Source organism: Epinephelus moara, chromosome 16 (assembly GCF_006386435.1).
Source record: "Epinephelus moara isolate mb chromosome 16, YSFRI_EMoa_1.0, whole genome shotgun sequence".
NCBI classification, from domain to species: Eukaryota; Metazoa; Chordata; class Actinopteri; order Perciformes; family Serranidae; genus Epinephelus; species Epinephelus moara.
Genome location: NC_065521.1, coordinates 866936 through 888033, shown reverse-complemented (window position 1 = coordinate 888033; position 21098 = coordinate 866936). Strand labels below are relative to the sequence as shown.

General features: G+C 43.3%; 1 protein-coding gene across 8 annotated transcripts in view; it reads left to right on the top strand.

The window, feature by feature from the left end:
* agap1 (ArfGAP with GTPase domain, ankyrin repeat and PH domain 1) overlaps window positions 1-21098 on the top strand; it is a 193508-nt gene that overhangs the window by 135768 nt on the left and 36642 nt on the right. For 7 of the 8 annotated variants that reach the window (XM_050065657.1, XM_050065655.1, XM_050065654.1 and 4 more), the window contains 2 exons: window positions 789-953; window positions 5419-5580. In XM_050065657.1, coding sequence (XP_049921614.1) covers window positions 789-953; window positions 5419-5580 — 327 coding nt within the window. The remainder of the gene's footprint in view (window positions 1-788; window positions 954-5418; window positions 5581-21098) is intronic. The other variant, XM_050065651.1, reaches the window with a different exon arrangement.

The following is a 21098-nucleotide window of genomic DNA, read 5'->3' as shown; positions in this document are numbered from 1 at the left end:
GGACTCTAAAACTTCACCTGAGCCTCCCTCGGCATATGGGTGAGTAGATAATGGCTGAATTTTCATTTTTGGGTGCACCAAAATGGTTTTTTAAAAGTTTTCATTTTTGGGTGCACCAAAATGGTTTTTTAAAAGGCGCAAATATAATCCTGAAATTGTGAAAATGTTTCTTTGTTTTTTTTTTGTTTTTGAGATGAACTTAAACAAAATGTACGGACGTTTTGCAAAACTAGGTTAGACACATGCAGCGCAAAAAATGAATAAATAAACACTTTCACCAATAAAAATTAGGATTTTATACTTGAAATGAATTGAAATTTACTTTTTTTCCCCAAAAAAATTCCCAAACTTATCCTCTCTTTACCAGAAATTTACCAACCCTTTGCAACATCAGGGGTTTTCCAAAATTTCCAGAGCTTCAGTTGGAAACTTTTCTGGACCCTTTGTAAACGAAAAAAGTAGAAAATAAATAAATAAACGTCCTGACACCACCTCCACTGTCAGACATGTCAGATATAAACGATCAGCAGTTACATGACGTCACGACAAGACTGAAAAGTCAGACATCTAACTGCTAACTAGCGTAGCACACCATAGTCTACCACACAGCTGTCAGGGGAAGGTGCATTGTGGGTAATGTCGTCGTAAAAACTGAGCATCATGAGTCAAAGTGCGATGATGAATCAGTATCTGACTGAATGGACCTTTAAACAGACAGAGACGTATTTTAGAGTTGGACGTCCCTCGTCCTCTCAGACCGAAGACTTAAACCTGACGTCCTCCCTCAGGTTCGGTGACCAGCAGCTCGTCGGTGTCTCAGATGGCGAGCGGCGTCAGCTTGGTGTCCTTCAACAGTCGCGGCCTGGAGGGGATGCACCAGCGCTCGTACTCCGTCTCCAGCGCCGACCAGTGGACCGACGCCACCGTCATCGCCAACTCCGGAGTCAGCACAGGTAAACACAAACTTTGTTTAAACATGTCAGACGTCGGACAGTTTGTCTTATCTTTATTTAAAATCCTCACACACATCAGGTCCACACACGCAGCTCCACTGCAGGCAGCCTGCTGGGGCTCAGAGGGCCCCGGTGCGCAGCTCCGCGGGGGAGCCTATCATTTGTCTCCTATTGATCCAGCTGCCAGAACGCTAATGCTGCTTTAACTGTTCGTCAGGCTAATGGCCGCCCAGAGTGTGTGTGAGTCCTTAACTGCTGTGTTACCTTATAAACACACACACAGGGCGAGACGCTGAGACTGACAGCTGTCAGGCCGTGTGTGTGTGTGTGTGTGTGTGTGTGTGTGTGTGTGTGTGTGTGTGTGTGTGTGTGTGTGTGTTGCCGTGACGATAAGCTTGACTGACAGCTCTGCAGTCAGTGTTTTGCCCCCCGGCCCTCCGCAAATAACGTTTAAAGCTGCGAAATGCTTTCAGTGGACTCCCAGGGGCCACACACACACACACACACACACACACACACACACACACACACACACACATGTAGAGGTCTACATCTAATGGAAGAAGGAGCCCAGATTGTATCTGGAGGTGGATTCTGGCGACGTCTCAATGACACGACGTGATCACTATTCTGTTTACGCTTTTTAAAACTGCAGCAGGGAAATTTGGGGAGTTTCAGCTCGTTGCCGGGGTTCATAACGACGTCAGGAAGTTCATCTTTTTGAGTTTTGTTATCCTGAAAATTTTGCAAAACTTTAAAACAGCAGATCCAACAAGTTTATCCGAAGACAGCAAAGCAAAAAGTACGAAGAGCCAAACTCTGTGGGGGGAGTGTTTCCTCTTCCGTCAATGAAACTGAGAGCTGACTCTGCCTCCTCTGACGTATCATTTCTATCAGCAACATTATACTCACATAATCAATATTTGAGAATGATTTTGATTTCCGACTGAATTTTGCCGGTGCTGCCAAGAATTGATTCATGTTAAATACATTGATGCCAAATTTAAAGACCTGGGTGAGAACAGCAGGTTCAGGGAGCGAAGCTGTCGCTGCAGCACCGATAGTTTCCATCTATAGGTTTTATTTCTTTTCTGTTTTATTTTAGACATTGCGCATACATGATCGCACCCCTACTCGTCATGTTTTGACTCTTGAAGCTGGAACCCCCGCAGCAGTGGCTAACATCTCATACCGATGGCAAAAACGGCTCGACTGTCGTTAAACTGCTCATAACTGTTGGGTCACGTTAGCTTTGTGATGCGAGGGGTTGAGTCAATCCATGCGCTGCACGCAGCTCTACGATCAAACCAGATTTTACCTATTTAAGAAAGACAAATGTGGTAAAGTTGTGGTGATGGGACGAAATCGGAAGGAATTCCGAATCGGAACTGGCGGGGGATTGGCTGAATTGACCTATGTCCCACCCTCAAACGTGATGAGCCAATCACAGTGCGTATAGCCATTCCCATACACTGGGACATTCTCTGCCTGGACGTCCATTGAAATGCATTACAGAAAGTCAGTTTTGTTCGGTTTTACGAGCTTTTTCTGAGATTTGAAGTTTTAAAATGGTCAAACGGTGTGCATGGGGTACATGCAACTCTGACACAAGGTATCCTGAGAGGCTGGGCGACCAGGTGTATTTTATACACTTTAAACCACATCTCAACCGAGAAAAGTGTCTCCTTTGGATAAAGTTGTGTGGTAACGTTAGACCACAACATCAACTCAACGTGAATAAGATTAACAATGATGTCTACATCTGTTCTAAGGTAAGTCAACATTGTGTTTGAGGCAACATATTGTCACTTTGCTGGAAAGAAATATAAAGTTATCTTTAACATCTCTAGCTAACGTTAGCTAAAGTTAGCCTAACGTTAGCTCCTAGCTGCGTTGTTCATCATGTCACCTTGTTTGCTGGGAGTTCATTAGCCTATTTTGTTCTAGTTTTGTACTTTGGTGATCGTACATCATTGTTAGCTGTTGTCCAAAGGGCTCTAGTTAAGCTAACGTTAACTTCTGGAGCTTAGCTTCATTAACTTATCTGTAATGGCAGAGATAACAAAGGTTGGCAAACGTTATGCTGAATGATTCAGTGTAAATACTGTAGCACCAAACTAACGGAGAGACACTCTTGGTAAAGATGGTAAAAAGGCCGTTATCCTTTTCTCATATTCTGAGCCAAAAACCTTAACTTCAGTGGCACTTTAACTTGTTGTCTTTGATGCACCAAAATTTGATCGTTATGTCTCCAAAAATCATCAACTGCCTCGTGTGAAATGCCGTGTACTGTGACACCTGCCATAGCGCCGGTCACTGAATGTTGATAGTTTGTCTGAGTGAGTGGAGGGGGGCGTGGCTTAGCCATAGGTCAATTGTCTCAACATCCTGGAGGGCAAAGCAACAACAGGAACGTACCAATTTAGGAGATTACATCACTGCCAGATAAACAGTAACCGGAGTTTTGAGAAATCTGTGCTTTAGAAGTGATGAAGTCTTAGTGACCTAAAACTCTGATGTGTTTGGACGAGCGGCCGAAATGTAGAGATAAATATCTGTTTACAAAACTGTCTGTACACAGAGATTTATTGTGACCATTACTGGTAACGACCCATCAGGTTTATCTGGGACCCTTTGGAGGGGCCTGACATAATAATTTGATTCTTTTGGTGATGGTGTTTTGTACCATTACTTGTAATTGAGTATTTTTCCTGGTCGTACTCAAGTAAAGGATGTGAGGTGCGGTCAGTGTCCAAACTGTTGATCGGCTTCAGATCTGAGAGGAAACAGCAGAGACAACAATCAGCACAGAGGGATGGAGGGAGAGTGGAGCAGGAGGAGGAGGAGGAGGAGGAGGAGGTCTTGAGGTGGAGGTGGAGGTGGTGGGGGGGGGGGGGGTTGACGTGGATGGAGCGCGGCTTGCAGATGGGAGGGCCGTTAATCCACGGCAGTTAATTGCACTCTCGGGGATGGCATCTTGTCAGCAGAGATAAGTTGTCACATTTTCCACTTGAGCTGAGACTAAACGATTGTAAAATAAGTTATGGCCGTCCTTGGGGCTGTCTGCCGCTCGCCGGCCGACCAGCCGCTTGTGTATATACGTGTGTGTGTTTTGTGTTTCCATCTCCACACACACACACTGACACACAGCGCTCATGTCAGCGTCGCCGCCGCGCTGTGATATTGATGGAAGCTGAATGTTATTTTATTCTGCCGCTAGTCACGGCTGTCAGCGGGCGCCATGAAGAGTGGAGGCCAGACTGAGAGACTCCACTTCCTGCTCTGATAGGCTCGCTCTCGCCCACAGCGCTGAGCCCTCCGGACCTGCGCGTCCACCCAAACGGGGTATCGATCAGGTTCATCAGCTCTGATCCTGGTCCTGGTCCTGGTTCTGATTGTTGGCGTCGTATTTTATATTTCCACCAAATGTTCCTTTAACAATAGACCTTGTCTCTGATTGGATGATTGACACATGATCAATACTTGTTTATAGGAAATAAATAAATAATCAATCAATACCTTCAAAATAAAATATGAAGTTGAACATAAGTCACCCAAACAGGAAGTGCGTGCTGTGCTGAGGCTTCCTTAAAAGTAAGTAGTTTTATTATCAGTTCAGAAAACTCAGCACTTCCTGTCTCTGTTCCAAATTAAAAGCTGTTCACTGGTCAGCCAATGCAAGGCTTTTATTATGAAGAACATTTCGCTTCCTGTAGCTTTAAAGATCAGCGACTGCAAAGTGCATAAAATTCATATACATACTGCCAATATTATCCTTGTATACTTTCAAATATCCATTTCCATATGTGTTACAGCCTTGAGCCCTTCTCCCCTCTGCTGTGTGTGTGTGTTCTATAAAGTTCTATAAACTTAACATACTTCCAAATACCTCCAAATTTCTATATCATTTTATGCTTCCAAATATTTTATTGTCTTATTATATACTCACAAATATCCGATCCTTGTGTACTTTTAAATATTTATATAATGTGAAATAGCTAAGCGCTCACATAAAAAACATCCAGTTTTCTGTAAACTTTACATACCTCCAAATACTTAGAAATTTATATATCCTTATATGCTTCCAAATATCTTTATATTTACATACTAACAAATACCTGTATCATAGTATAGTTTCCAATATCAATATCATTCTATACTTCCAGATACATACATACATACAACTTTCGATTTCTTTATCCTTACATGTTTCCAAATCTCTGTAGACTTAGCATACTTCCAAATATCTATACACTAAACATACTTAGAATATCTATATACTTCCAAGTATCTTAATACTCACGAACTATTTATATAAATGCTTCCAATTATCCTCCAATATGTAAGTATATACTGATATGTTCGATATTCTGAGATATCATGAATATATATTGTCTTACATACTCCATGAAGGACCAGTACAAGAAATTCAAAGGATCTTTGTCTTTTTGTGTTGAATTCTCAGATACAGGCCTGGGAGACTCAGTCTGTTCCAGTCCCAGTATCTCCAGTACCACCAGTCCCAAGATGGAGCCGCCACCGTCGCCGCACGCCAACCGCAAGAAGCACCGCAGGAAGAAGAGCACCAGCAACTTCAAAGCCGACGGCCTCTCTGGTACTGCGGAAGGTAACGCCATCTCCCCTCCCCTCGCCTCACACTTTCCCCGCCCAGGTCCGACAGCTAGATCCTTCCCCAGAAACAAGTCTGTCAAACACAGACGTAACAGAAAATGTCTTTCGGATACTTCAAAATACTTTATAGACTTCAGGATCCATATACTTCCATATATCGATAGACTTCCATTCTTCCAAATAACTCCAGATGTCTTTCTCCTGGTATACCTCAAAATACTTCCTAATGTGTACTTACTTGTAGACTTCCAACTATCGATCTTCTAATACACTTCCAATACTATTTAATCTTCTTGCATACTTCCACATATCTGCCTACTTATATAAAATGTCCGTCTACTTGTGCACTTTTTATCTATTTTCCAAAGACTTCCAAATATCTATTTATTGCGTCAGTGCAAATATATGTCTACTTGCATACTTCCAAAAACACTTCCTAGTATCTATCTACCAGCAAACCTCTAAACATGTATCTGCTGGCATACTATTAAATACGTCCAAATTTATATCTACCCATAAACTTCCAGATACTTTCAAGTACCACGACATATTAATACACTATAAATTGTTTTTAGGTTCTCATTTTTTTTCCAGCACAAAACAATAGTATATATTCTGTAGTGTTGACTGTAGAGCAGAAATCTATATTCTATGGAATCTATTGAATCTATAGAAATGCATATTTGGAAGTGTGGGACAGTAAATTCTTTACACAACATGGTGCAGCTGATCTGGGACCAGGGTTGGGAAACGCAGTCATGTGATCGTCTGAGACTCCCGACCTCTGGCTGTGAGGGACGGATCTTTTCATCCTCTCATTCTTTCAGCCCTTCATCTCTTCATCCTGTCGTCTTCTTCTTCTGTCTCTGCTGTGGCTGTGAACTAGTTTGTAACATAACCTTCGCCGTTTGGCCGACGCTGTGGTCTGTTTGGAAGGCCATGTCCACCAGTAAACCCAGTATGAACTACACTGCAATGTAAGACCTTTACAGGGGTTAGACAGGAAGTCCACACTTCTCAAAGGAAGTAGAAAAGATGGAGGTGGACGTTTTCTGAGCAGAGCTGAGGTTTTGTTTTGCGTCCACACCGGTGATAGCCGTGACCGAAGGCATAATGCTTTCAGGTTGTCCGTCGATATCTCATGAACGCCTTGAGGTAATATCTTCAAATTTGGCACAAACGTCCACTTGGAATCAGTGATGAACTGATTAGAATTTGGTGGAAGAAGGTTTAAGGTCAAAGTCACTGTGACCCCGTCTGTCTCATTCTGTGAATGCAGTATCTCAAGAACGCCTTGAGGGAATTTCCTCAAATTTAGCACAAACATTCACTTGGACTTGAGGATGATCTGATTCGTTTTTTGTGGTCATAGGTCAAGAGTCAAGGGTCACTGTGACCTTGCATCCATCTCATTCTCGGGAACGCAATATCTCAGGAACACCCTAAAGGAACTTGTGTAAATTTGACACAAACGTCCATTTGGACTGAAAAATAAACTGATAGGAATTTGGTGGTCAGAGGTCACTGTGACCTTACAAAACGTGTTTTGGCCAAGAATTCATTCACTAACTCTGACCAAACTTGACACAAATGTCTAACAGGATAAAATAATGAAGGTCAAAAGGTCAAAGGTCAGCTTGACTGTGACATCATCATGTTTTAACGTCATATCTCAGGAACAGAAGGGGAGACATTTGGTCAGATACTGAATTGGTGACTCTAATCTTGAAACTGTGCTGATTGTATAGATCTTCTGTGTGTGAAGCATCCATGTTTTCACTGACATGGATGGAGACTGTCAGAGACACTGGACCGGTGGGCGGAGTCATACAACCGCAGGTTTTTTGGTTTCTTGTTTTTTTGGCTTGGCGCTCTGGTCTGGATCAGTCTGTGTTACTGATATAGTTTATTTACACATTGCCGAGCAGGAAGAGCTCAGGAGAAAGAGTTGAGGTAATGTTTAGCGTTAGCATGGCGAGCTAACGTTCAGTATTGGAGGAAATAAAACCCGTAACCTCAGGTCTTTGGGTTCCAGTCAGAACTCTACTGGTGTAGAAGATATACAGTAGATTTACTGCTCCTCATCTCCTTCATATAAACACAGACTTCTACTTAGTGTCATTATGACACACACACTCACTGGCGAACACACACACTGTAACACACACTCCCCCTCACACACACGCTATGGCTGGTTGAACAGATGCGACGGCAGCAGCAGATGTGTAATGTTCGTCTCTCCATCACGGACGCATCAAGCAGCTGACAAGGCAAGTGGCTGTCTGAGTGACGGATAGACGCTTCGTCTGCTCTCATCTCCTCGCCTCCTTTCCTTCCCTTTCCTGTCTCTTTCTTGTTTCCCCGTCCTCCTTTTTCTTTCCTTCTCTTCTCCTTTTCATCCTAATTTTTTTGTCATTCCCCTCCTTGTTTCCTTTTTCCTTTACTTTCGTTTTTTGTCCATCTAGTCATTCCCTTCGTTTTCCTTCCTCTTCATTTGCTTTTCTCCTCCTCTTCGTCTCCTTTCCTTGTTTAATCTTGATTTCCATCCTCTTCTTTTCTTCTTCTCGTCTCCCCTCCCGTCCCTGTATCTTCCTCTCATTTTTCCCTCCATCCTCTCGTCTCCTCCTCCTCCTCCTCCTCCTCTCCGCTGATAACGGATCCTTTAACCCTCCGACTCCATCAGGACTCTATTTTATTATCAAACACTCTTCCTGAGCTCCGCCGGTTGTCAGACGCTCCCCAGGCCTGCGACTCGCCCCCTTATTAGTCAGCCGGAGAGGCTTAAGTGAAATATTATAAATAATCCACCGTATTGAAATCTTTTATCAGCTGTGTCACTTTCATTATTCAATAAGCGATTAGTAACAGTCTTCCCAATTTAGCCATTAAGCACTGAGCGCGCTTGGCGCGGCGGCCCGGCCCGCCGCCTGTCACGCCGGGCGGGCAGGTGAAGTATCTTCGTGTCAGAGCGAGGCACGGCGTAATTCATGAGGGGGAACCGCCCTCTGTGGCCGAGCTCCCCAGGTAGGACCACACCGACACACATACACACACACACACACACACACACACACTCAGCTGAAATCAGTTCAGTCTGCTTCAACGGCAGCAGAGTCGTCTTAGCTACACTCCTCGTCTTCATCGCAATCTTTGAGTCTTGACTGCTGAAATGTCACATCCTGTGTCTCAGAACATAATTCTGTAGGAACCACTGAGTTTCCTTTTATACAAGAAACCAGGACTGTGGTACTTGAGGCTGGTCCTGGTCCTGGTCTCGGGTCTAGCTCTCAGGACGCTTCGTTGGTGTTTTTAACTCAACTTGTTTCCACTCGTCCATGGAGGTGTTTTGACTTGGACTTGGACTGGACTAGGCGTTCTGACTCTGACCTGTCCAGGTCTTGTGGGAGTTTTGACTCCTCTGTGTTTTGACTCAGACTTATCTGGATCTTGAAGGTGTTTCGAGTCGGACTTATCCAGGTGTTGTAGGTGTTTTGACTTGGACTTTTCCAGGTATTGACAATGTTTTGACTCAGACTTTTCCAGGTCTTGAGGGTGTTTTGACTTGGACTTATCCAGGTCTTGTAGGTGTTTTGACTCGGATTTATATAGGTATAGACAATGTTTTGACTCGGACATATCCAGGTCTCGAGGCTGTTTTGACTCGGACATATCCAGGGTGTTTTAACTCAGACCTAAACAGGTCTTGAGGGAGTTTTGACTTGGACTTTTCCAGGTCTTGAGGGTGTTTTGACTCGGACATATCCAGGTCTCGAGGGTGTTTTGACTCTGTCTTATCCAGGTCTCAAGGGAGTTTTGACTTGGACATATCCAGTTCTTGAGGGAATTTTGACTTGGACATATCCAGGTCTCGAGGGTGTTTTGACTCGGACATAGCCAGGTCTCGAGGGTGTTTTGACTCTGTCTTATCCAGGTCTCAAGGGAATTTTGACTTGGACATATCCAGGTCTCGAGGGTGTTTTGACTGACTTGGACATATCCAGGTCTCGAGGGTGTTTTGACTTGGACATATCCAGGTCTCGAGGGTGTTTTAACTCGAACATATCCAGGTCTTGAGGGAGTTTTGACTTGGACAGAACATATCCAGGTCTTGAGGGAGTTTTGACTTGGACATATCCAGGTCTCGAGGGTGTTTTGACTCTGACATATCCAGGTCTCGAGGGTGTTTTGACTCGGACATATCCAGGTCTTGAGGGAGTTTTGACTTGGACTTATCCAGGTCTCAAGGGAGTTTTTACTTGGACATATCCAGGTCTCGAGGGTGTTTTGACTCAGACATATCCAGGTCTCGAGGGTGTTTTGACTCAGACATATCCAGGTCTCGAGGGTGTTTTGACTCGGACATACCCAGGTCTCGAGGGAGTTTTGACTTGGACTTTTCCAGGTCTCAAGGGAGTTTTGACTTGGACATATCCAGGTCTTGAGGGTGTTTTGACTCAGACATATCCAGTTCTCGAAGGTGTTTTGACTCGAACATATCCAGGTCTTGAGGGAGTTTTGACTCGGACATATCCAGGTCTCAAGGGAGTTTTGACTCGGACATATCCAGGTCTCGAGGGTGTTTTGACTCGGACATATCCAGGTCTCGAGGGTGTTTTGACTCTGTCTTATCCAGGTCTTGAGGGAGTTTTGACTTGGACTTTTCCAGGTCTCGAGGGTGTTTTGACTCAAACATATCCAGGTCTTGAGGGTGTTTTGACTCGGACTTGTATCTGTCTTGTTGATTACTAATTTTTTCAGCATAATCAGCATTTTAATGATTTTATTAACTTGAGTAAATCTGGTCTTCTGCTGCTGTAGCCCATCTGCTTCAAGGTTGGACAAGGTGTTGTTGCTTCAGAGATGGTCTTCTGCACACCTTGGTTGGAACCAGTGCTTATTTGACTTCCTGTTGCCTTTCTATCATCTTGAACCAGTCTGGCCATTCTCCTCTGACCTCTGGCATCAACAAGGCATTTTGGCTCACTGGATATTTTCTCTTTTTGGGACCATCCTCTGTAAACCCTAGAGATGGTTGTGCTGAAAATCCCAGTAAATACTCAGACCAGCCCGTCTGGCACCAACAACCATGCCACGTTCAAAGTCACTTCAATCACCTTTCTTCATCATTCTGATGCTCCGTTTGAACTTCAGCAGCTCGTCTTCACCATGTCTACACGTGCCACCTGATTGGCTGGTTGGTTATTTGCATTAACGAGCAGTTGAACAGGTGTACCTAATAAAGTGGCCGGTGAGTGTATTTTAAAGCTGTCTCAGGTTAACCCCTGCTGATCACAGCCTCGACATCAGCCTCAGCTCTCGTTAACAAGCTGCTGTTTGATACTCTCTCTTCATCCTGGAGCTTTGAAAGTTGACCTGCACACACACACACACACACACACACACAGATATCTGAAGTGGCCACACAGCGCTAACAGCAGGACAGCCAGGACACATTCCCGATTGCAGAGGGAGTTTTTGTGTTTGCTGGCGACTGCTTTGATTCCTCGACCAGCAAACTGTGTGTGTGTGTGTGTGTGTGTGTGTGTGTGTGTGTTTGCGCGCGCCACTTTAATCGCCCTCTCAGGTCACACACCGGGTGTCTCAGCTGAAGAGCTTCACTTATTCCAACATTCCTGTCGGTCTGTTTGTCGGTCAGCTCGGCGGTGCACCTGCAGCACGTTGTGAATTCCTTTAAAGTCAGGTTAATCAGGAGGAAGGGCTCCGCCTGCCATCAGGGGTCAGTCAGGGTCATCGGGGGTCAAACAGGTGGAGGACAAAGAGGGTGTGTGTCCACCAGAGTCCAGGTGGTCGGACGGATGCCTGACATGTGTCAGTGTTTTAGTTTTGCAGTTTAAGTTGATGCCAAACATCAATAAATATGTATGAATATATAATAATAAATTACCTATATGGAGGACCAGCGCTGCCGATATAAATATGAAATCATTAAGTGAAAATGAAATTGTGTTTTTCATTTGTGGGCCGCATGTAGGACAAATATAAACTTTTTTTTTTTGAAGAAGAAGAAGCAGAATTAGTTCCCTGACGTTTCAGTTGAAGAAGAAAAAAAGAAGCAAAACGTGGTAAAAAATAATTAAATAAATAAATGTCACTTAATTCACTGATTTGAAGTCACGTTATTTATTTAGTTTACTTTAAATTTTAGAACCGTCAGAGGGAGACAAAACTTTAAAAATCACCTGCACATATTGAAGTTTTACAGCCTCTGTTCCTTCCTGCTCCTCTTTAAAAATAAAGGACAAGGTCAAAAACAGTAAATGAAACAAATAAAATAGTTTCAAGGTTTGTATTTCAAAATTCAAATTGTTTCTTTTTAAGAAATATTTTGTACAGTTTGCTGCAGTCTCTTTCAAAATAAATGCACTTTGTCGGTTGACATTTTTTTCATGTTAAACCAACAAACCAAGGAACCAAGGTAAAACACGTCTTCTCTGTGGCGTTGAATCTTTTTCTTCTGTAAAACCCAACTCGTATATTTAAGATCTCCGCAGTCTCTTTCCTTCCTCTCACTGATTTCTGGGATCCAACCTGTGACCTTTTTAAAGCGACTCATTTTTAGATGATAATGTTCCTGCGATCGCCCCCACAGCGCCGCACAGCTTCAGTATATGCAACTCATTTTGAAACAGATAAACCTCCGCCTGTAACTCAGCTTCCCTGCTGCGGGAGGAGGAGGAGGAGGAGGAGGAGGAGGAGGAGGGAAACAAGCAGAGTAACATTTAAAGTGTCGGCCTCTCCTTTCACACCGCCGCGACTGTATTTCATCCCCGGTAAATGCTCACAGTAGCCCCGGGGGAGTAAATATTACTGAGGGTTTGCTGTTTAAGACGGAGCATTAAAAAGTATTAAAAGGAGCAGAGGTCAGAGGTCACGGAGCGCACAGACAGACCAGCTTAAAAAGAATCAGAGCTGTTTGTCTTCTCGTGTTTTAGTTGAATTAAAGAGAGTGAAGGGAATTATGATTATTTATAATTGATCAATCACTTTATCTTCTTTTTTTACCTCTGCTGTTTTTATTGACTTATTGTTTACAGTCACTTCTGCTTTGCCAATTTTCTTTTCATCATTTTGTTTATGTGCCTTCAGTTATGTCTCACATTAAAAGCTCTCCAGATTTCCTTTCCTCAGCAGTCAGCTTTTTATGTAGAGAAAGTACAGGAAGTCTTGAGTTTTAACCATAGACTGTATGAAATTAACAAAATAATGGCTGGAGCCACCGTGACGTCACCTATTGGTTTGTGGATTCTGGTTTTGATGTCCAAGTTTGGCATTTTGGCATCGCCATCTTGTTTTTGGAGTGATCATATGGAGATAACTGCAACACTAACAGCTAGTTTGGTTAGCATTGTGTTTACAGCTATAGTTAAGTGTGATAATGCTAATTTTAGTTAGCGAACAACATGCTTAAATCCATTATAACAAAATGTACTTTTGGTTTGTTGATTACCGTTTTGGAGCCTCAATTTCGCATTTTAGCCGTTGCCATCTTTGATTTTTGGAGCCAGAAGTGTCCATATTGGGTCATGAGGGTAGAGCTAGGTGCTAGCTTGGTTAGCATGGTACATTTACAGTCATGGTTTAAACAGGCTTAAAGCCAATAAAAGAAAATATACAAAATGTGCAAAATGTACACCGATCCATTTTGAATCCTCAAGTTTGACATTTTCGCAGTTGCCATCTTAGATTTTTTGGAGCAAGATGTGACCTTTTTGGAATAGAGGTTGGAGCTAATCCAAACGCTAGCTCCTAGCTTGGTAAGCACAGTGAATTAACAGCTATGATTAATTGTGATCATGCTCATTTTGGCTAGCGAACACAGGCTTAATACCATTGAAACAAAATGTACAACATGTGCATTACCTAATGGTTTGTGGACTCCCGTTTTGAAGCCTAGACTTTGGCATTTTGGTCGTTGCCATCTTTGATTTTTGGTGTCAGAAGGGATTATATTTGGACGAGAGGGTAGAGCTTACTGTAACACTAGCATGTAGCATTTACAGGCATTGTTAACTGTGATAACGCTAATGCTAGTTTTTTGCTAGCTAAAAACTGGCTCAAAACCATTAAAACTAAATGTACTAAGTGTTCAAAACTAAACATCCGACTCTGTAGTGGGTCTTTTAGTAGAACCAAACACTGAACAAGACTTTTTTAGGCAACCAAAACGTTACAATTAACTTTTATTAACTGAAACACACTGAAAATAGTGACTGCTTGACTTATTCTCTGTGGTGTCGCAGTTACGCCGTAATTATGTTTGCTTATCAACATTTTCGCCATGGTAGTGTCATCCTGAATTATGCTTAACTTTAAGCTTTAATAAAATGTAAACAGGTGAATTATGTGAAGTTCACCCCCTGTACAGTTGTCAGGAATTTTGAAATTAGCTGAAATAAGTGAAACTGTTTTTGTACCAGGCTGTAAACATGTTTATTTGTGCTGTAAGGTTGCATGTTTTAACATGGAGGTCTATGGGGACTGACTGACTTTTGGAGCCAGCCTTAAGTGAACATTAGAGGATCTCCAGCATTTTGGCACATCTGCGTTGGCTTTATTTTTCAGCCTTGGGTGTTGGCACTTGGTGATAATTGACAGTAGCTTAACTAAAATATAAAACAGTAATGTAGAAATGACTGGAAGCTTTCTGTGTTTTTGGTGTTATGTTTTATTTAAATCTTGGTGTGCTTCAAAAGATCTGAGGTCCAATAAATTCTCAGGAGTTTAAGTTTTGTTGCAGGAACACCAGAGAAGGTTTCAGATTTTCATTATGTTGCAAACTTACTTTCTTCCCTTCATCATGCTCATTGGCCCCTCCCACTCTTGCCACAAACCACGCCCCCTCTGAGTCCACTCAACGCTGCTTTAATTTGACGCCTGTCTCTGTCGTTTCTTCTGTTTTCTCTTGTAAATGTCGTCCTATCCCTCCGCTCTGTCCTTCCTCCTCCTCCTCTGTTCTCTCTCTTCCTGTCGTCGGGGGACGCAGCCAAACGTAAAGCGTGGAAACTTAATCGTGTTGGTAGCCTTCGCAGCATTTACGCCAACAGTCTGCACAACTCAGAAGGTAAAAAAAAAAATGACGCTGTGGTGGACCTGTGACCGACAGATGGACCTCCCATTTGACCCCACCCTGACCCCAACCCACTGCAGGAATGGAGCGCCCTATACTGGAGACAGCACCAGTTAGCAGTGGTTTGGTGATTTGCAGTGTCAAATATGTCGTCATAGTTGCTGAATTTAGCCTGAAATTTATTTAGAAAATTAAGAGAATGAATCCAAAAAACTCTTCTCAACAGCATAATCTTAGACTAAAGGGACAGAATATTACGAGTAGGTATGACTGCAGTTAGAGCAGCTACATGATCTGTCTTCAAGCGGCGTGTCCCGCCCATTATACCTACATCTCAGTCCATGATCTTTGCTCCTTGGCCTGGAAGCCCAAGTCCCAGTGAAATAACCAAGTTAGCGATAAGCTAGCTATGAAACATCACGTTGTAAGAGAGGCAATTAGGGTTATCATAGGGCTACATCCCATTATTTATGCTAATGCAAATGTAGCAATTAGCTAGCTATTATGTATAACATTAAAAGAGAGGTGGTTATGGTTAGGGTAATGAGAAGGATACATTTCAATACTAATGCTAATGCTAACTTAGCAATGAGCTTGCTATGAAGTATTACGTTGTAAGAGAGGCAGTTGAGGTTAGCATAAAGCTACATATCAATACTTATGCTTATACTAACTCAGCAATTAAGTACTAGAAGTACTGTGTTGTACAAGAGGCAATTAAGGTTAGGAAAATGCTACATCTTGGTCATTATGTTAATGCTACCCTAGCAATTAGCAAGTAGCTAGTTATAAAGTAAAAGGGTAATGTGAGGGCTACATCATATTACTAATGCTAATGCTAACTAACTATTCACTGCAGTGTAGCATTGTAGCATGGTTCAGATAGCCGTTGTGTTTGTATTGTACAGGTGTTGGGTGTGGTTTGTAGGGGTGTGGTTTAGTGATGTGTATGGATGTGTTAAGAGACCTGGATACAGCGTTGCCGACGGGACCCCATTAATTTCTATGAAAGTTGCTCCGTGGCGCATGAAGCGAGAAAAGCTTGGTCGGCACTGCTTCTACATCACTGGGCCCATTGAGCAGGCGCACTAGAGCCTTACACCCAAGTGCGCCCGAGCAGCTAACTTCCGGTTTAGCGCTCCTCTAACTTGAATGGGGGATCTTTTAGACTTTACAGATGTTAATGGATCCAGTGGATAAAATCTTGGCAGTGGAGCGAGTCAAGTCTCTTTCTTAATGTAAGTCAATTGGGAAAAGTAATTTTTGGCCCTATGACATTACGTGACAGACTCGGGAAACTGCAGAACCACTGTTTGGCTACAACGAAATTTGGCCTGGTGTCGCGTACGCTATAAACGTAATGAATCTGCAGTCATACATGTCTCGAATTTTAGGTTCTGTGATTGGGTGTTTGTTGCCAAAATGCACATTGGGAGTCGTAGTTAGTTACTCCTCAGGAGTGTTCATCAACACGGGCTTGTACCTTTGGTTTTTTGTTAGAGATTCAGATATTTTCTAACACAGACATTTTTGGATGAGGAGTTTTACACCAATCCAAGCTGTAGAAGAGAGACAGTTAGTTACTGTCATAACAACGTCCGCCACACCAAACCTTATAGACCTTTTGCGTATTTTTAACCAGCTTCTTCTGACCTGCAAATCCCAAATCAGTGCCTACTGTCTGTCATGGCGTCCTTCCCTCCTTGCATCCTCCTGCCCCGCCCTCCTCACCTGTGAGGATACAACAAAACAAACACACCCCCTTCCCTCAGGGAGGAAGCATGCATTGTCCAGGTGGTGTTAAACGTGACGTCCAGTGAGTGTTTGGATGCATCTACTGATGTATCTTTATTCACTCTGAAAGCTTCTGGTGTCAGATATATCCTGTGTGTCTCCGTCCGTCCGCCTGCATGATGGAGTCAGAACTAAGAGGTTAAATCATCTCCAATCAGTCCACGTCACACTCCTAAAAAAAGAAAAATAGGCCTCCATATTTCTTTTTCAGAGAGACTTCGGAACAATCGGCTGCAATATTTTCCAGGTTATTAATGTTGTAAAAGGCTGCGAATAATATGGGGAGTAATGACCTGTGTCGCAAAGCAATACTGTGTGCGGTGACATTTAAGGCTTTTAATTTGTGTTTCCCGAGGCCCCCTTTTGTCTCCCTCACGCCTCCCCTCTCATTGCACCTACCGTCCTGCTTGTCACACACACACTCTCAAACACACTCGACACCTCCCACCCTGGATTATAGGCTTGTATGCATGTCCTGCCCCCCCCCCCTCCCCCATTCACAGCGCCCTCCCTTCCTGCGTCTTGTAAATGCTGTATATTTGGTTTGTTCTGTTACTGCTGCTAAAGGTTACCGGTGTCAGAGTTCACAAATTGCCTCGGCGCCACCTCTCTCTGTGTGAATGTCGCCCACAGTAGCCGAGAGCGGTGGCAGTAATTACCAATACAGTGCCGGGTGACTCGCCGACTTGTGTGTTTGTACTCTCATGCATACGTTTAGTCCGGAACACGGAGGAGAGGCCGGCAGGCGGAGACGACTGGAAGTTCACGCAGATTTTCAGCGACTTATTTGGACCGAATGATCTTCGAGGTTCAATAAACTTTTATCTTAAACATTGAGGGTGTTTTTCAGGTTGAAAAGAAAGTACTGGATGGATTGGGACTGAATGGGGCTTGGATGTTCATGTTCTCCTCTGGATGAATCCTCCAATGAAATCCAGTAGAAACATTGTAACTTCAAGATGAAGTGGCACAATCATTTCACAGAGATTCATGGTTCCCAGAAGATGTATGGGAATGACTTTGTTTTAGCACCACCACAAGGTTGTCTTTTAAAGTTTCAAGTGAAACATCATGACAGCTACTTGGTGGAGTATCTTGAAATTTAGCTCAGATGTTCATGTTCCCCAGAGGATGTATCCTAAAGAAACTGGTTACCCTCTGACTTTTCTTTTAGCGCTACCAGCAAGTCAAAGTTTGAATTAAGATTGTCTCAAGATTTACTGAATGAATTCTCAAAAGAAATTTAGTCCTCATGTTCCTGTTCCCCAGAGGATGAATCCTGTAGACTTTGGTGATCTTCTGACTTTCGCAACACATCCTCACTGCGACCTCGTCACATATCGACGTATCGACATACAGTCTCTTTCAAAATAAAAGTGCTGCGTTGGTACAACACTGGGAATTTATGTTTTTTTTTTTCCTTCAACAATAAACACACGCGGTTACGTTTAGCCTACACACATGCGGTTTGGTTTAGGAAAAAAGAACAGGGTTTGGCTTTACAATCATACAGGAAGTGAACAGCAGCCTCCTTGGTGAAAGGCGAGTGTTGTTCCACCCATCCACCACCCTCCTGCCACCCTACTTGGACTTCCGCCACCTTAACTTGCATTGTTTTCCCGCCACATTTTGCCCTGACACTGCCGGGTGCTGTTAAACAATAACGGTGACTGGCTGCGTATCATAGCAACATGAAAGGCGACTTTTCTCATCGGTGTCTGTCGCCAGAAGTCATTGACCACGTGCTGGATTGTGATGACTTCGGAGTGAGACCTGGTTCGGCATGCTGTCTGAAATCACACACTGAGGCAGCATTATGACAGTTGTTTTTGTATTAAAAAAAAAAAAACAGAGGCGGCGTGATGAAGGGATTTTGTTGCTTTTGTGTTTGTGTCTACTTGATTAATCTTTGGTCTCGACCATCTCTTGAGGGAAATATCTGTCTCTTTATCTGCTGAATGCTCTGCTGTGTTCTCCAGGTAGTCTTTAAGTTTGATGATGGAGCTGCTGAGAGCAGCACAGACTCAGCTGGGGGGGGGGGAGGCGTTCAGAGTAAAACTGTGTTGTGGGAGTGGTCCTCGAGTTGCACAGCCTAATGCCCCCCTCATTTTATTCATTAGCTGCTGCGGCGCGCCGGGTCAGCGTGCAGCATTTAAATCCAGAAACAGCGTTTAATTTAGAAGAGGCAGGGCCTTTCTGGATTGTTGGTTTCCATAATTGTCAAGCAGCCAAACCCGCCTCCCCCTGAAAACAGAGAATCATGGGAATTTAATTATGATGGGATTCTTGCTCTTGACCCTGCAGGGCTCAACCGGCGCTTGATGGGTGGGCTGTCGGTGTAAGACCCAGGAGCCTCCAAATACACTCTGTAAAAAATTATTATTCTGCATTGTGATCAGTTTGTCCTTCATCAGACACATTTTTATACACTGTGTTTTAATTTTTCGGCATGTGGCGAGCACCTTACCTTCAGTGTGGAAGCAGGAAGATGCAAATTTGACTGTCCTTTCATACTTTGATTTCTAGACCGTTTTTTTTTTTGTCAGTCACCGATCAGATCTGATCAAATTAAAGTCGTGTTGCAGGCTTGCTGAAGTTTGAAGTTGAAGTTTTGTTGTGTTGTTTAACATAAAAAGAAGATTTTCTAAATCATGTTGTATTTGTGGGGGAAATGTGTCCATGTAAAGACAAGTGTTTGTCTGTGAATGCTGCGAGTTATAGTGAAGCAGATTTGTGTGTATCCCCAGTCAGCCTGTAAATACCATAATATGAATTTTTGTCCATATCGCCCAGCCTTACTTTTCACTCCGTTTTCGACTTGGACAAAAAGATTATCAACAAATTTGTTTAGTCAAATTTCAAAGATGACTTTTTGTTTTGTCTTGAGTTGTTTTCTTTGTGGGGAAAAAAAGTTTGTTGATCGTCATGGAACAGATATTTCCCATCATATTTTTCATGTAAAGCTGCCACTTTAAAATAAAAGTCTGGTTTAACCTTGAGCCATTAACCAGCCCCTGTAAACAGTAGTTTTAATTAACATCAACTAATCAGACTCAGCCCATCAGCAGCCCGAAGCAGCCAAGAGATGAAAATGATCTTCAGCAAAGGAAACTTTGGTCAGCAAAGGTGTTTTCAATCTCTTTATCCTGGAAGTGGAAGGGTTTCTCAGCCGGTCGTTTGGCCCCGGGGCTCTTCCTTCCATCCTTACCTCCTGTCCTTCCTCTCCTCGGACAAGGCCATTGATTATCCAGAGCGGAGCCAGAGGGGAACTTCAGCTCCGGTGCTCTGAGACGCTCCCAATTAGCCAAATGACTGGAGTTGAGGAAGAGCAAATGGTCGTTCCCTCGCGGGCCAGCCGTGACCGCTCTCCGACTGATTAAACCTCTCATCTTTTCACTGCTTCACTCCCGGCGCACGTCATGAAACTGCTGCTTCCAGAAACGCTCGCCCAAAAGTGTCATGAGTGATTACCGACCTCCATGTTGAGATCTTGGCGCTCAGCACTGCTTTGGACGTATATATGTGGAGCAGAAGAAGAGAAAGATGCTTTGTGTCATTTTACATTCGTGGAACAACATTTCTGAGAGATCTAAGCTCTTTACATGCTTCTGTTGAACCTGAAGAATCCTGGGAATTATCAGTCGTGCTGGAGGCCGTCCTTTGATTAAGTGATTAGCCCCCCCCCCCGCCTCATGTCTTACCTCCTCATTGAGGCTAATTGTAAACAGAAGCTGGTTGTTGTCTGATCTGGTGTGGTGATGATACCGGCTCTCAGACATGCCCCTGCTTCACCTCCACTTCCCATCCTTTCTGCGGTTCGGTAACGGTTTCCAAATGTGCCCGAGTTCTGCACAAACACTGAGAACCAGCTTGATAAAGCATTTAAGGTGAACATTTTTAAACTTGTGACGAAGCATTGCTGCTCAGCCCCGAGTCCAGAGGGAAATGTTGCCATTGTATATTTCTGAAAAGTATGTTTTGGTTTGTACATTTAATATGAATCATATCAACCCTCTTAAAGTGACGCAGTATATGAGGTGACTTTGTCTTCGGGAGGTGGAGGGAATGGTGGATGGCGTGTCACCTTGGCGAGATGCCTGCCAAGATGCAGACCACTGTCCAACAAACAATGAAAGTGGTTTTGATTTAGGGAGTCATTGCTGTGTTTCCCGTCAGGATTGTGGCACAAAAAAAAAACTGTTGTCTCTTACCAAAACATTGCTGCGTTTTCTGCCAGGATAGTTACGAGAGATGGTTCTTTTTCACCTAGACATTACTTCCTTTTCATTGTGCTCTAAAAAGCAGCATTTTCTGCCGGGATTGTAGCACTGAAAACATTTGTTTTATGCTGAAACATCGCCATGTTTCCCGGTGGGATTTTGTGCTGAGACATTGCTGCTTTTCCTGCAGGGATAGTGGCACAAAAAACCCAAAACATCAATACTTTTTCTGCCAGGATAGCTACGAAAGGTGGTTGTTTTTTGCTCGAAGACATTGCTCTGTTTCCATTGGATACTGCCATGAAAATGTATGTTTTTTACATGAATCAATCAATTCAATCAATCAATCAATCAATTTTATTTATAAAGCCCAATATCACAAATCACAATTTGCCTCACAGGGCTTTACAG